The sequence below is a fragment of the Protomyctophum parallelum genome (genome assembly GCF_964188405.1).
Source record: "Protomyctophum parallelum genome assembly, chromosome: 6".
NCBI classification, from domain to species: domain Eukaryota; kingdom Metazoa; phylum Chordata; class Actinopteri; order Myctophiformes; family Myctophidae; genus Protomyctophum; species Protomyctophum parallelum.
This window is the reverse complement of record NC_139701.1, coordinates 30,695,941-30,710,642: the sequence shown is the minus strand read 5'-3', so window position 1 is coordinate 30,710,642 and position 14,702 is coordinate 30,695,941. Positions and strand designations below refer to the sequence as shown.

General features: G+C 43.1%; 1 protein-coding gene across 5 annotated transcripts in view; it reads left to right on the top strand.

Moving 5' to 3' along the window:
- Nucleotides 1-14,702, top strand: part of csnk1g2b (casein kinase 1, gamma 2b) — a 63,555-nt gene that overhangs the window by 42,952 nt on the left and 5,901 nt on the right. For 2 of the 5 annotated variants that reach the window (XM_083766431.1, XM_083766432.1), the window contains exons 4-11: nucleotides 6,577-6,725; nucleotides 8,439-8,673; nucleotides 8,884-8,969; nucleotides 10,638-10,722; nucleotides 10,849-10,997; nucleotides 11,197-11,277; nucleotides 12,974-13,075; nucleotides 13,771-13,877. In XM_083766431.1, the coding sequence (XP_083622557.1) occupies nucleotides 6,577-6,725; nucleotides 8,439-8,673; nucleotides 8,884-8,969; nucleotides 10,638-10,722; nucleotides 10,849-10,997; nucleotides 11,197-11,277; nucleotides 12,974-13,075; nucleotides 13,771-13,877 (994 nt within the window). The remainder of the gene's footprint in view (nucleotides 1-6,576; nucleotides 6,726-8,438; nucleotides 8,674-8,883; nucleotides 8,970-10,637; nucleotides 10,723-10,848; nucleotides 10,998-11,196; nucleotides 11,278-12,973; nucleotides 13,076-13,770; nucleotides 13,878-14,702) is intronic. The other 3 variants (XM_083766433.1, XM_083766435.1, XM_083766434.1) reach the window with 3 other exon arrangements.

Genomic DNA, 14,702 nt, shown 5'->3' with positions numbered 1-14,702 from the left:
CGGTTGGACACCCCTATCAGTAATAGGAAAGCTGCATGTTTGAACTGTATTGAGATTTTAATGCCATGTTTAAATTTGTACCTGCCAACAACTCCGGACTGAGGCCAGGACTGAAATTATATTCTTCTGTGGTTGACAGTTTAACTCCTAAGTGCACCTTCTTTAGATAGCAGACCATTAATGATCAACTGCTAATACAGATTGCTCCAGCTGCACGATAGCAATATCAGTAATGCTGCATTCACACGGGCAGACACAAAGATGCAACGCTACAAAGTGTATTTGTGGATGTTGTAGCTTTTTCAGCAGCTACAAGGGTCTGATTTGCTTCATAGCTTCAGGTTGCTGGCTTCCATTGACAATGGTAGACTGCGTCGTTGCATCTGCTCGTGTGAACGCAACATAACTGCCACACAGTAGTCACTCATACCTAACTGAGCCTCCTACTAGTCAAGGCAAATACAGCTCCATCTCAATGTATTTGAATATTGTGTAAAAGTTCATTTTCTTCTCCTAATATAATAATAAAAAAAATACTTTCATATATTCTCAAATACGACACTGACAGGAGCATAGGACAGACCCACACACACTGTGGTCTGCAGAGAGATACGTTGACGGAGACCTCTGTAGTGTCGTGTCGCACGTCTCTTTGCTTCACTTTAGATTTCAGTTCACTGGCCACTGCTTAAGTCAGCCATGATGATAGGCTACCAGTAGTGTTTACAGTTAACAGACAGAAGAATCGGAAAACCATCCTGCTTCCTTCGAGTCAAAAGTGTGGACATATCTTTGCTTCCCACTGTCCAGTGAGTTATGAAGGCACACAACGCATCGTTAAGGAAGCGGCTACGGTTTGTCGGGTATGCGCCGCCTCCACGAGTGCCGTATACCACAGCCTGGCAAAACGACAAATATGAGCCAGCATATTAGCAGTTATCACAAAGACAAAGATATAGATCTGTCCAAAGATGACACAGCCAACAATTCCAGGCTCGTTTAGAGCCAACTCCCACATAATTGACCTGTACTAAAGACATTTCCACGGTGATGTTGTTGAACAAAGCTTATCGTGCCTCTCGGGAATTGTTGGTGTTTGTGCCTTTACACATTCTATATTACAGTAGAAACTTAGACATGCGACCCCTTTCAGTGGTGGAAAACACTGGGTTTAAACATTTGATAAGCGTCTAGAACCACGTCACCAAGTCCCAAGCAGATTGCATATGACCACCAGTGTTATTTACTAACTTATTTAGTTACTTAGAGTTGAGCTTAACAATAATGTTGTCATCTCATCATCTTAAAAAACATCTGAAAATTATGTTAGGCCATTAAGGCTGTCCCCGAACATTCAGGGTTCGAACCTTCGCTCGTTAGGGTTGGCACTCGAATCTTAAGGCATTCAAAAGGAACTCAAATGTGATGTTAATGTTCTGTAAGTAGACTTAGAAATAAAACTAGTGTTGACTAATCATTACATGTGGCTCTTATGTTGAAGAGGAAGTTAGTGTGCAGGAATTCCGTTTCAGTTGTAAACAAGCTACTTTGACACTTTCCAAAAGTTACGTGCATTTTGGGTTCCCGCCCAAAATTGGTTAAAATCTAAAGTTGAATCAAGTCGTGACAGCCCTAGTCCCCACGCAGTCAGTCCATTCCCATAGGTTTCACACACACACACACACACACACACACACACACACACACACACACACACACACACACACACACATACACACACACAGGCCCCGGCTGACACAGAGATGGTACCAGTGACATGGTGCCAAGAGAAAAACAATTAGTGGAACTTCATACAGATTTGTTAAGCTTGGGTATTGCTGTTTGCTATGTCATGTAGGATCTTTGTCCTTTTGGATGCTGGTGGTATTTGTGTACACTAGTCTATAGCTCAAGTTTGCACACGCCTGATCACATTTCAGCCCTGTTAGGACATCTCCTGAGTGACTAATGGAAGTCACTCTTCCTCCACCTACCTCCTCTCTGTGCAGTTCACTAAACAATCTAAATCTTTAATACACACCACCTCTTCATCCCCTTCAAGTCTCTACATGACACGCCCTAAACTGACATGTCATTGTAAAGCATTGTCTCTAGCTGACATCATACAGGTCTCTCTCTCTCTCGATAGATCATGCCTGGGATACAATGGGCTGGATTGTGCTCGAAACAACAACGCATTTTTCTATAGTCACTATAAAGAGAAAGAAAAAGAAGTGTGTGGCTGTAGCAGCACTGTTTCCATTCCAGGGAATGGCTGCAGACATTCTCATTCTGTTTAGGGCCCATTGTGCTGAATAGACAAGTGTCCTGACTCCTGTCTACCTATTGCTAGAACTTAAAGTCACAGTAAAGGGTGTGAGTAGTGTGAGGTGTGAGTAGTAGACTGTGCGCAGGTCTTCGCCAGGCCAGGTTGCCTACCCAGGGCCTGCAATGTTAGTCGTAGCCAATCGGAATTAAATATAAAAAATGACTGATACATCTTGATCACATTATTCCAGAGATTGTGTACTAATTTGTGTGAATTTTGGACAAAATGTGTAGGAGTAGTAGTAGCAAAAAGTGCTTTGAAGAAAAAGCAAAATGGCTTATATAGACACGTTTCATTGCAGGCTGGATTTAGTTGGGTTTATTACTGTGTCTCATGGGAAAGGACTCTTCCACAGAAGTAGTCGAGCCTGATTGTCCTGTAGTTTGTGGTGAGTAAATTGCTCTCTGCTGATGAAGGTAATTGGCTCATCATGCTCAATTGTTATGTTCCGTTTCGAGTGTTTGCTATTTACCATTAACGGGAGGGGCACACGGTCACCGCGTGGGAGAACAGTTCTACACCGCCTTTGTTGTCGCTGGCAAGTTGCCGTGGCAGCAGTTTTGGGAAGTCGCTTAACTATTCTGCAGCCGCCTGTGTCACAATAGACCTCATACAGAAATTGTCCTCAACAAAAGGGAAACAAATTATACTCGGCAATTGTTTCTCCTTCATGTGACGTTTGTTGCCCACGGTTGTAGGCTGTTCCATCTTCCTTTCCATTCCTATTCCCCAGTGGGACGGATCGTTGATATAAACACAAAACGCATTCCTCTTCTGTTAACTCTGTTGGCTTTTGAACGCCCTCCAGATTATTGCCTGGCTTTGATGAGTCAGCCCCCCACTGATCACTTGTCACGGCGTCGTCTGTCACAGGCATCACTACCAGGCAAATCCTCCAGCCTAAGCACAGGCAGGTGTGTGTGAGTGTGAGGATGCACATGCGCAGTGCACTTTGTTTCTCCGTAGTACTGACGTTGTGTCAGTGGTGGTCAGCCGTAATCCCTCTGGTCAGATGCCAGAATACACATACCTTAACACTGTGTGCTTGCCGTACACATTTGCATTCTCTCTCTCACACACGCACTGACACACACACGCGTGACAAAGATACGTGCTTAGTAATGACATATATTTGGAAGTTTTAGTCATAGTTATAAATAATAAATAATAGACACTGGAATTCCCTTCCCATCCACTTTTGTTTCCAACATACCAAGAGTCCGACAGTCATTAGACTGACACTCTACCCAAACGTCATAGAATTGCATGCATGAACGCACCGGGCCGAAATTACCACGAGTCGTTCATGCGTTCATATTTTAGGCCCAGTTCCGCTTGAGCTGCAGTACCTACGTTTGGCCAGTATGTCCATTTGGCTTCAATGCGTCCTCTCGGGGGCCGAGGCTTAGTTTTAGCCTGAAAAGGAAGGCTTTTGGTTGCAGGTCCCTGCTTTTTAGAAGGTTAATGTTTGTAGCCTCTTGCTCGTGCACACTGAGGGGAAGATAGATGGAGATGGACAGTGTAACTATTGAAGTTTAAATAAGTAATTCACTGTCCGGATCAGGGTTCGACATTGCAATTGGCCTGCTGGCCCGGTTGTACTTTTCAGAACGGCCGGGCCACTAGATGGCGCCATACACTGGCCCCGTTTGGCCAGTGAAAAAAATGCCTTGAAAATTAAATATTAAATAAAGTCTAATTGAACATTTATTTTTTGAATATTTTCTGTGAAATCGTCTCAGTAAATGTACAGCGCCTAAAACGAACCGTTACGTGATCTGCTGTGCTGTGTGTGTGTGTGTGTGTGTGTGTGTGTGTGCAGTGCTGTGACAGCCTGCGATGGCTAGGGCTTTAAGTCACCTTCTCCTGCTCCCCCCCCCCCTCTCATAATTTGTTTTCCGTCAGCCCAGATAAATAATGTCCATAACATGCTCCACACAAAATTCGTCCCAATTATTAACACACATAAGTATACTCATCCTATCAAAAAAATATTCTTTGTGCTCAGGACGAGTATACTCGTTCTAATCGATATAAGAAAGCCTCGCTGTTTTCCATTTTTGGAATCGTTCCGGTTGCTAGGCCCGTTTGCTAAACACTGTTTCGTGCACATTTCCATTATCTTCTGTTTTAGCCACGGTAACGCCGGGAACGACAAACCTTTGTCTTCCTCTTGTAGTGTGACATGTCATGACATGACATTATTGACGTGGAAAGGTCGGACACAATGAGAAAAGATAGATGCAAAACATCAGGGAGTTTTTCATTTAATTGACACTTAGTCACAATCAATCTGCACTTTCATTCTCTCACTCACTCACTATCACCCTCTCATTCCCACCCCCTCAATCCTCTTTTCACTCACTCACCATCTATCTCTCACACCTCCTGTTGTGCCAGCAGATTAGTGTGTGCCCTCGGGTATTAGCCTGGATGGTGAATGCTGTGGTTTTGGCTCCACTGTTGTCCAGCTCCAGGGAACAGAATGAATGGCTCTGTATGGGTGGCAGGTGACAGAATCAGCTCTGCTAGGACTAACATGGCCTGAAACACTGTACCCTTGGAGCCTGGAGCACAAGGTCGTGACCGAGTCAGTTTGTTTGTGTATCGAGGGGTCTGAAATGAAAGGTTATTCGGAACACTAGAAAGTTCTCATCTGAGAGACTTTGCTAAATGTGGGCTAGACACTGTGCTTTAAATGTTGTGACAACTTGGACCTCCACTCCTCCAGTCCATAATTCATTCTGTCACCCGGAGGCTACACTTGGGTGTTCTTTCTCCTGTAGTCGGCAGAAATTGGGGAGCATTCATTTTTGCTCCAGTGATTTCATGATTTCAGTAAGGAAAACATGACATGTTGTAATAATAAAATTCATTGTTTGCCAGATGCCAGTATGTGTCTTATAAAACTCTTAATGATTAACAATATTTCTCCCAGTAGCACAAAAGGCCTTGCAATCAGATGAGGGATTAATAAAGAGGGCACTCTTTCCTACATTTTGTGTTTATATGAGAGAGAAAGAGCTTGCTCTAGAAGGTGTTAGTGATGCGTGATTAAAATAAAAGTCAATCAGTTGAGACATTTAGGAAACTGGAGTCAACGGAACGGTATATTCAGCACCAGGTAGGCTAAAAGGCTATGCTGCAGGTTTGGTTTAGCTCAGGGTATAGACGATGAATCTTTTCCCTGTCCTTTGTAATTGTGTACACTACATGAGGGAACATTAAATGACAATGTAGAGTTAGTTGACCTGCAGCCGGGATATCATTAGAGGCATATACTTGATCAAATAATTAACACGTTTTTCATGTGTTGACCCGCCCCGCTATAATTGCATCTGAAATGTTGACCAGTCCACCCACCCCACGGGGACCTGTGCATCACTACTAGGTGTGGTCTGCAGAGGGCAACTATGCATGTGATTTGTGATTCTGTTGAAGTTCTCTTTAACCGCACCCCTATTAGCCCACAGTCAAACCTACTAGTTGGCCTATGTTTGGAGAAAGCGTATTGTGATGTCGATCCATCCACATTCTTCTCAAGTCATGCACACAACAGCCAAACGGGGTGTGGTGGCTAATAGCAGATGCCTCGTGGGTGTTGACAGGTACCTTGAGTGGTGTTGTTATAAGAGGTCTCACTTGATGATCACAATGGGTTTTTTTATTCGTTTTCTTTTTTTTACCCTATTTTTATACCCCTTTTTAAATTACAATTCTTGGTTTAGCAAACCTGTCAGAAGCTTGATGACCAAGAATAAATGACAAGTTCCCCATCATAGCTTGGTGTGAAAGTGAGACAAAGTTCAGCAGGGCCTGGATTTGGTGGGGCATTTTGGGAATTGTGCATATTTCAATTGACTAGAGGTTCATCTAAGTTCATCTATATTCGGGATGAATAAATCCCCCCTATGTGAAACATATATCCCCCCCCCCCCCCATTTAGAGCACTATTTTTGTGAGGAGCTTGAGGACGGAGCCAGAGGTCCACAGCTTTAACTGTATCTAGGCTGCCATTACTGCTATAATGCTGTTGAACGCCAGCTTAAAGAAAAAGCTTACAGAACCACGTAGTTAAACTCTGCTGTTCCGAATGTGTATGGCATGCAAAATGGTGACATCAGTCATGAAAAACAAGTGCTCTCCAAGTGCACATTGAGTGTTGGTAATCTTTTACCACTGGAACATATTTTAATAGTGTACTGCAGATGTATTAACATAATCCATTTGTGTGTTTGTCTCCATAGAGGGAATCCCTCAGGTGTACTACTTTGGCCCCTGTGGGAAATACAATGCCATGGTGCTGGAGCTGCTTGGGCCTAGTTTAGAGGACCTTTTTGACCTCTGCGACCGCACCTTCTCCCTCAAGACCGTCCTCATGATAGCCATACAGCTGGTAAGGATGTATGGAGGGCAGCCATAGCATTAGTGGTAAAATTGCACCTGCAAAGTGACCATGAAGTTGAGGTTCATACTTTGTCAGAGGTTTTTCTAAATATGTTTTGCATCACTGGATTAATGAGGCCCTTCAATGTACATTTTGTATGCGATTTTATGCTCCATAATTACTTGTGCAAGCAGAGCGTGCAAGTACTAGTTTCGCCCGGGACTCGTATGCACCGTCCCAGCCGTCCCGCCAATTTTGATGCGTATGAACCGTCCCAGCAATTTTGATGCGTATGCACCGTCCCAGCAAATGACGTAATGACTAAATGTGCCTGATACGGCAGTGGTGCCAGATTACATACATGTATACATAGGAGCATTACCTTTAATCCTCCCAATACTACAACTTATCGTCATTACGTCACCATCGAAAACCAATTACACTCTGCCATTGGGTCCTTTAATCCACATCTTTTTTTTTTTTTTTTTTTTAAGATATTTTTTTTTGCGGCTTACGCCTTTTATTGATTTTTTAAGGGATAGAAAGTAGGCTGACAGGAAACGGGAGAGAGATGGGGGGATGACATGCGGTAAAGGCCGTGTCGGGTCCGGGAGTCGAACCCGCGGCACACCGCGACTGGATCACCAGTCCGGTGCCCAGACCGTTACGCTACGGCCTGGGCCAATCCACATCTTTATTACGTAATCATTGAGAGCTAGTTATACATATACTATGTATATGTATAAAAAAAAATCGATGGTGGTGACGTAATGGCAATATGTTTTAGTGTCGGGAGGATTAAAGGTAATGCTCCTATGTATACATGTATGTAATCTAGCAGCACCACTGCCATATTAGGCACAATTAGTCATTACGTAATTTGCTGGGACGGTGCATACGCATCAAAATTGCTGGGATGGTCCATACGCAACAAAATTGGCGGGACGGCTGGGACGGTGCATACGGCGCAAAGTAACCACAGTATACCGCTAATCAACTTACAAATTACATACATATACATAGTATATGTATAACTAGCTCTCAATGATGACGTAATAAAGATGTGGATTAAAGGACCCAATGCCAGAGTGCAATTGGTTTTCGATGGTGACGTAATGACGATATGTTTTAGTGTTGGGAGGATTAAAGGTAATGCTCCTATGTATACATGTATGTAATCTGGCACCACTGCCATATCAGGCACAAGTAGTCAGTTACATGCATAAAGTAGGTAGGTAGCATATAGTTAAACCTAATAATTCAACATTTCAAACGTTCCTTCACAGAGAAACTGAGATTTGACAGTTTGTAGCGGTCGAAAGTACTTGCGCGCTCTGCTTGCGCACTAGTAGGCCATTTATGGCCTACTAGTGTGCAACAAGCAAGTATGCACTCGACAGAGTGCAGTTCTAGTTAATTTTAGGATTGAAAGCTTACTATCAATCCACAATATACACTACACATATACAGGGGAGCAAAATACCGCTCTCCACGGCTCATAATGCTTCACATTTAAAAACAATAGACACATTAAAAAAAGGCAAAGCCTTTTAAAAAACATTAAAAGGTAAAAGGAGCAGACAACATTGGCAGGAGAAAGTGCTGATGTACTATGTGCTGCATTAGTTCATTGTGAGCTTATTTATGCAAAAGTGTAAGCCTCATGTTTACATTTGAAAATGGCCTCTGAATGAGTGTTCTCTTCTCGCTTTTGCCCACCAGATAACACGGATGGAGTATGTCCACACCAAGAGCTTGATATACAGAGATGTCAAGCCAGAGAACTTTTTGGTGGGACGGCCGGGAAGCAAGCGGCAGCACACCATCCACATAATTGACTTTGGTCTGGCCAAAGAGTACATTGATCCCGAGACCAAAAAACACATCCCTTACCGGGAGCACAAGAGCCTGACGGGCACAGCACGCTATATGAGCATCAACACACACCTGGGCAAAGGTGAGGAGATACAAGACCGACAGGCAGTACTCCAGATGAACCATTTCACTTGAGAACTGCAGTGGTTTGTTCTATTTAAAATGGAAGGCAGTCCCAAAATGTACAGTAACAAACCCTGCCACTCTCTCTTGTCCTTAGCAGCCACTTAAGAAAATGTTCTCCGGCTTTCCCGCACGTACAACCCTCACCCACCTTGTGTGTCTTTTTCAGAGCAAAGCAGAAGGGACGACCTGGAAGCACTGGGTCACATGTTCATGTACTTCCTACGAGGGAGCCTTCCCTGGCAGGGCCTAAAGGTGCGGTTGCATGTTGTTGGATGTCCCCCTCATGCCGTCAGAGTTCTATAATAACTTAAATGCGGCGTGCAGAGAGGTGCTGTTTCCTCTTACACTCTCTTTGGTGTGGTCTGTGGTGTCCTGTTTCGTACATATCATCCGCATGGCCTCAGGCACACAGACTAAAGTTTACACCTCCCCAGGAAAAGAACGCCGTTCCTAACACCCTGATGGCACTGGAAGGTCTCCACACTGGTGTTCTATTTTTGTATATTTGTGTGTATGTGTGTAACACTGACTGCACATTTCATATGTTTAGGGAATCCCCACCCTTTCAGGAATATGACTGAGCAAAATGGCCGCTGTGTGAACATGGTCAATTGCGTAAAGTGAATTATCATCTATGGATTTATGAATGCTTAAAACGTTGCTGTAGTTCTTTCCTTTGGTAAAGTCAAACACAGAACCCCCTGTAGCCAGTGCATATCCATGTGACTATGACAAAAAATTAAAAAAGGCTTGGGAATGCATTTGCAATAAAAAGCACCTTGACGGGGGCATAGGGCTAAAGTACTTGGAGAATGAGGTTCGATTCCTCCGATGACTCCTTGGCTGGACACTCCAACAAACATAATTTAACAGTGGAGGGTGTTCTCTGTCGCTGCACTAGTGACTCCAACAGAGTGGTCAGGGCGCCTGTTAGGCAGGGAGCCAAACTGGGTAGGGATAGCGTGTCCTCCCAGTGAAACGTCACACTGTCACTTGAAAAGAAGCACCTACTGACAGAAGAGACATGGATGTCTACACCCTTCCCAGAGTACAGTAGCGGTTGGCAGTGACGGGGATTCCACTACAGTATGCACATTGAGGGGGGGTGCCAACAACTAGTTGTAGAAGAGAAAATAACAGTTGACAACAAAGCACCTTGTGTATGAGATTTAAATATTATTATACCTATTCAATTAATTTGCCCCACCAGCTATGCAATGCCCCAAATTGCTGTACATTTGGCATGGCTTTACTTTGGACAGGAAACACTCACGTCAAAGTAGATTCTCCATTTATTGCAACAAATGGTATACAGTTAAACTTGGCGTTAAAGGCTCCGCACTCTGGGATATTCTCTGAATTTTGTCAAAGCAGCATAAACAAGCCCAAAGTAACAGCTTGAACAGATCTACAATCTCACAATATTAAATATAAGGTAATAAAGTTGAATCTGACTTAATACGGAATGAGATATCGACATCGGTAATATATCAGCCATGAACAGCAATTAAATATCGATATTGGCCAAATTGTCTCATCAGCAGAAGTAAATTCGAAAGTATTTGAGCCTATGCCAGACTCTGATCAAAGGTGGAGGCTGGGGTGGTGGAGGCAAGTTTGGCAGCAGCAGCGTCCGAGAAGCAATGGAAGCGCAGCTACTGTGAAGCAGTGAGCCGAATTTTAAAGGGGCCGCCTTGTTGAGGGAATGAGGCGTGATTGGAGTATGGAAGTGTGACGTGATCAGCTGAGATGTGAATGACTAATATGAAGCTAGGCTGATTGATACAATCAGCTGACTGACAGCTGATTACAGCTCTGGCAAGCGACTCACGTGTCCCTGTATAAACTAACTATGTGATTTATTTTGTGACCTTACTGTCATCATTGTTCTGTCAACTGACAATTTCTCTCCCTTCTCAGGCGGACACTTTGAAGGAGAGGTATCAGAAGATTGGTGACACAAAACGAGCCACACCAATTGAAGTGCTTTGTGAAAGCTTCCCCGGTCAGTAGAAACAGGCTTTGTGTCTTTTGTTATATCACCTTTTCATCACCATTTTAATTTCACTTTACTTGTAACTGATATTTATATATTATAAACATGATACTAATTTGTGGCCTTTTGCTGCAGAAGAGATGGCCACCTACCTGCGTTATGTGAGGAGGCTGGACTTCTTCGAAAAGCCTGATTACGACTACTTGAGGAAACTCTTCACTGATCTGTTTGACAGGAACAGCTATGTCTTTGATTATGAATATGACTGGGTCGGCAAGCCACTTGTGAGTCATTCATCATCTCATCTCCCTCTCCTCTCCTACTTTGTTCAGGCTTCTGACATGAATAATGGGAATGCATACTTTTAGCAAAGCCTGGCATCTCAACAATCCTCACCTTGTGGGTGTTTTGTTCTGAATTTGACTTTATATTAGGTTTTTCTCCTCACATTCTCCGTCTGTTCATCCCGTATGTCCTCCATAGCCCACACCAATAGGTCCAATCCCCAGTGACACGCCTGTACAGCCCAGCAGAGACAAAGCACAACAGCAGACCAAAAACCAGGTGAGCTTTCCACTGCTTTCCACTGCTACTACCACACCCAACCATGCACATGCGAATAACGAACCATGTACCTAGTCAAGTCAGTCAGTCATGTTACCCAGTTTGCTATTGACCCAAACTTATCAGAAGCTTGCTAGATAATTGGTCGCTGTTCGATTCCTCTACCCCTCCTACTCTTCCTATTTCCTCCAGTTACACTCTACATTCGTTTTTTTTTTAAATAATGAAATGCTTTCACCTACTAGCCTTGCTCTGTTAGAAAGAAAAACTGCTTATTTCACCCAAAATAACCGTTGCGATCCTGAAAGCTCTGCAGCTCAATTTGTAAAACGAAGCATCGTTTTCTTTGGCTTTAGCATTGTATGCCACACACCCAACCACCCTAAGCTTTAGTCATTGCATGCATGAGTTGAAAATGCACAGGGCATTGTTCATACCAATAATGACAAGCTTTATGCTGCTTAGTGTGTGACGAGCTTTATACCTTTTTCCTTATTTTCTTTCCATAATTCCTTTATTAGCATGCTCTCCACGCCTTGATCTTGCCATGTTATCAGTTGGGACACAAATGATAATTCACTCGGGTCTCAGGTTAAAATACTTTTTGAACATTGCTGACTCATGTGGTACAAATCAGGTTTTCATTGTTGATCAGTCTCACTTATGGTTTCCTGTAAAGTTACAGTAAGCATAACATTTGGTTTTATGATTGACTTATTGTTGTGGACTCTAGCCCCCATTTATTACTCTCCACTCTAGTGTGATTGGCATATTAACAATATTAAACCCTAACTTATGCTTATGCACACCTTAGCATCAAAATATGTATTCCACAATGAGCGATTGTTTGAAATGATGATGTTATAAATCCTGAGTTATACAGAAATCAGCAGATTACACACAAAAATCACACCCGTGTGAAGAGAGGGGCGCTAATATATTAAAGTTAACTCATGTTGCTATGATTATGTGATGTAATGGTGATGTAAAACAAACGCAGACAAAACCAACATTAAATTCTCTTTATTGTTAATAGCATTTAATGTTTGTGTTCGCGACTAAACAAACATTAAACTCTGTCCATTGTCAATGGCGTTTGTTTAACTAAAAACACACATTAAACCTGTATATTGGCAGCACATTGATATGAAAATGTTTCTCTGTACGGCAAATTAGGTCCTGTTTTAAGTGAAAATATTTTGAGTAATACTTGAATTCTTGAAGGGCTGTTATTGTGCTTTCCCCTTTTAAGGAAATTGAATGAAATGGAACTAGTTTTTATAAGACACCACTTGTAAATTGCTAAATAGTGGATAAATAATATCCAGAGCTAAAAAGTACATCTGTACTCACTGTAGGTGGTATCTGTCTGATCAAGGCTGTTGTTTTTATTCCTGCATGATTTATTAGTGTGTTGATTTGTGCTTTACATGCGTTTTTGCTTCCCCACCGTCCCCTTTTAACATAGATTTGTCTTAACAAGCCTGCTTCTGCTTGGGAGATGTCTTCTATAATTTCTTTTGTTTGTTTTTGTTTCTTTCCACTTTTTTATTCACCCTCCCTCCCCCTCCTTCATCACCACCACCACCCCAACACCTCACTTCCCTCTACCCCTCCACTCCTTCAACCCCCTCGCCCCTCCCATTCTCATCCGACCACCAACACCTGCCTCCACCCCTTTTGCTCTTTGCGTCAGTCGCCTGAGCCCAAAGGAAGTGAGTCTCAGCCCACTCCCGTGACCAATAAGGAGACTCTGGGGTCGCACCTCACAGCTGAGCGGCTGGGGGGCTCTGTTCAGGTACTGCTGCTGCTGCTCAGCTAGCTTAATGCATGACGCTGCATGGCTGTCTCTGCTTCCTCTCCCAACACTGACTCCACACTGCCTGTCCATCCAGGTTGTCTATCAACCTGTGTGACTCCACACTGCCTGTCCACCCAGGTTGTCTATCAACCTGTGTGCTCGCACACCATTTTCAATGGCTGCGTCTGCTCGGCCTGTTCCGTCTGCATTTGCTCATGTATGTGCGGTGTGGCTAATTTGCTCTAGGCTAATCACAGACATGACATCCAGCAGCTACTGTCATTCAAAACCTTTATGAAGAGGGGAATACATACAATACAGCATAGCCATTGTCAAGTTCGATGAGCATAGCCGGTGAGCATTGTGAATATCTATATTAAAGAGGAATCCAGTCTGTAGATGGAACTTTTCATGACTTACCACATGGTAAATAGCCATTTGTTCATTATTAGGGGTCAGAAGGCTTTTATGACATAATTTTGTGGAATAAACATGCCACCTAGTGTTTGTTGGTAGAATTGCATCCTATGCCCTAAAAAGGAAATGGGTTATACTATGCTTCTCCACTCGCACGGCTGGAATTACGACACGATCATGACTTCATAAGAATGTTGTAATGGTCTCCAACGCAGCCGATGACGTGATGTGTGTAGGTGAAACACATTTTGTTTCCTGCTCTTTGGTGCGTGCAGGTGATGAGCTCAACAAATGGCGAGCTAAACACTGATGATCCCACCGCTGGACACTCCAATGCTCCCATCACTGCTCCCACCGAGATCGAAGTGGCAGATGAAACCAAGTAAGATTAATATTCTGATTTACACAGGGTTTCTGTCGGTTATTAATCAAATAGTCAGAACAGTTTAAACCAGGTTGCTGCAGCTTTTAGAATACATTAATATACCATGGGAGAATAAGTCCTCTTTTGAATCATCTATTGTTGGCCTATAAAGTATTTTAGCTGTGACGTGAGCGCCCCCTCCTGAGATACTTCCGGGTCCTACTTTTGTGTCGCTTTTGTGTCCCCATAGAGTTATACTGTGACGCTCCGTCGGACTAAATCTGAGACGAAAACAACCACGAAAGTCTAATTTTACTGCTTTCCTCGCAACAACAAAGCTGCGCTGCTCTCCCTAATCTGGCTGTGACAGGCCGTCTGCCCCACATGGAATACTATCGCCATTTTATTTTATTGTGTCAACTAAATCCTCATTAATGCAAACTAGATTCAACATACTCACACATTCTAAATATGCCCCCGAAATATTTTACAGAGCAAATGGAGCCACCTTCAATAATAATGATAATAATGGTCTTTATTGTCTCCACATCATATATTTTTGTTGTCATGGACACTTGTACAAAACATTAATAATTCTACTTGAGTTGGAAGCATTAATTAAGCAATAAGCCACGAGAGGTCTCAGGTTACCGGCTATTTTACACTGGCTGGGGGCGTAGGCAGACCCGAGGCGCAGCCGAGGGTCTTCTACCTCCCAGCCAGTTACAAACATATAGCAATATTAACCTAATAAAACGGTTACAAACATATAGCAATATTAACCTAATAAAACTATTGAATTCACAAAAGTAGCTACGCTTTGCGCCACCAGAGCGAGCAACA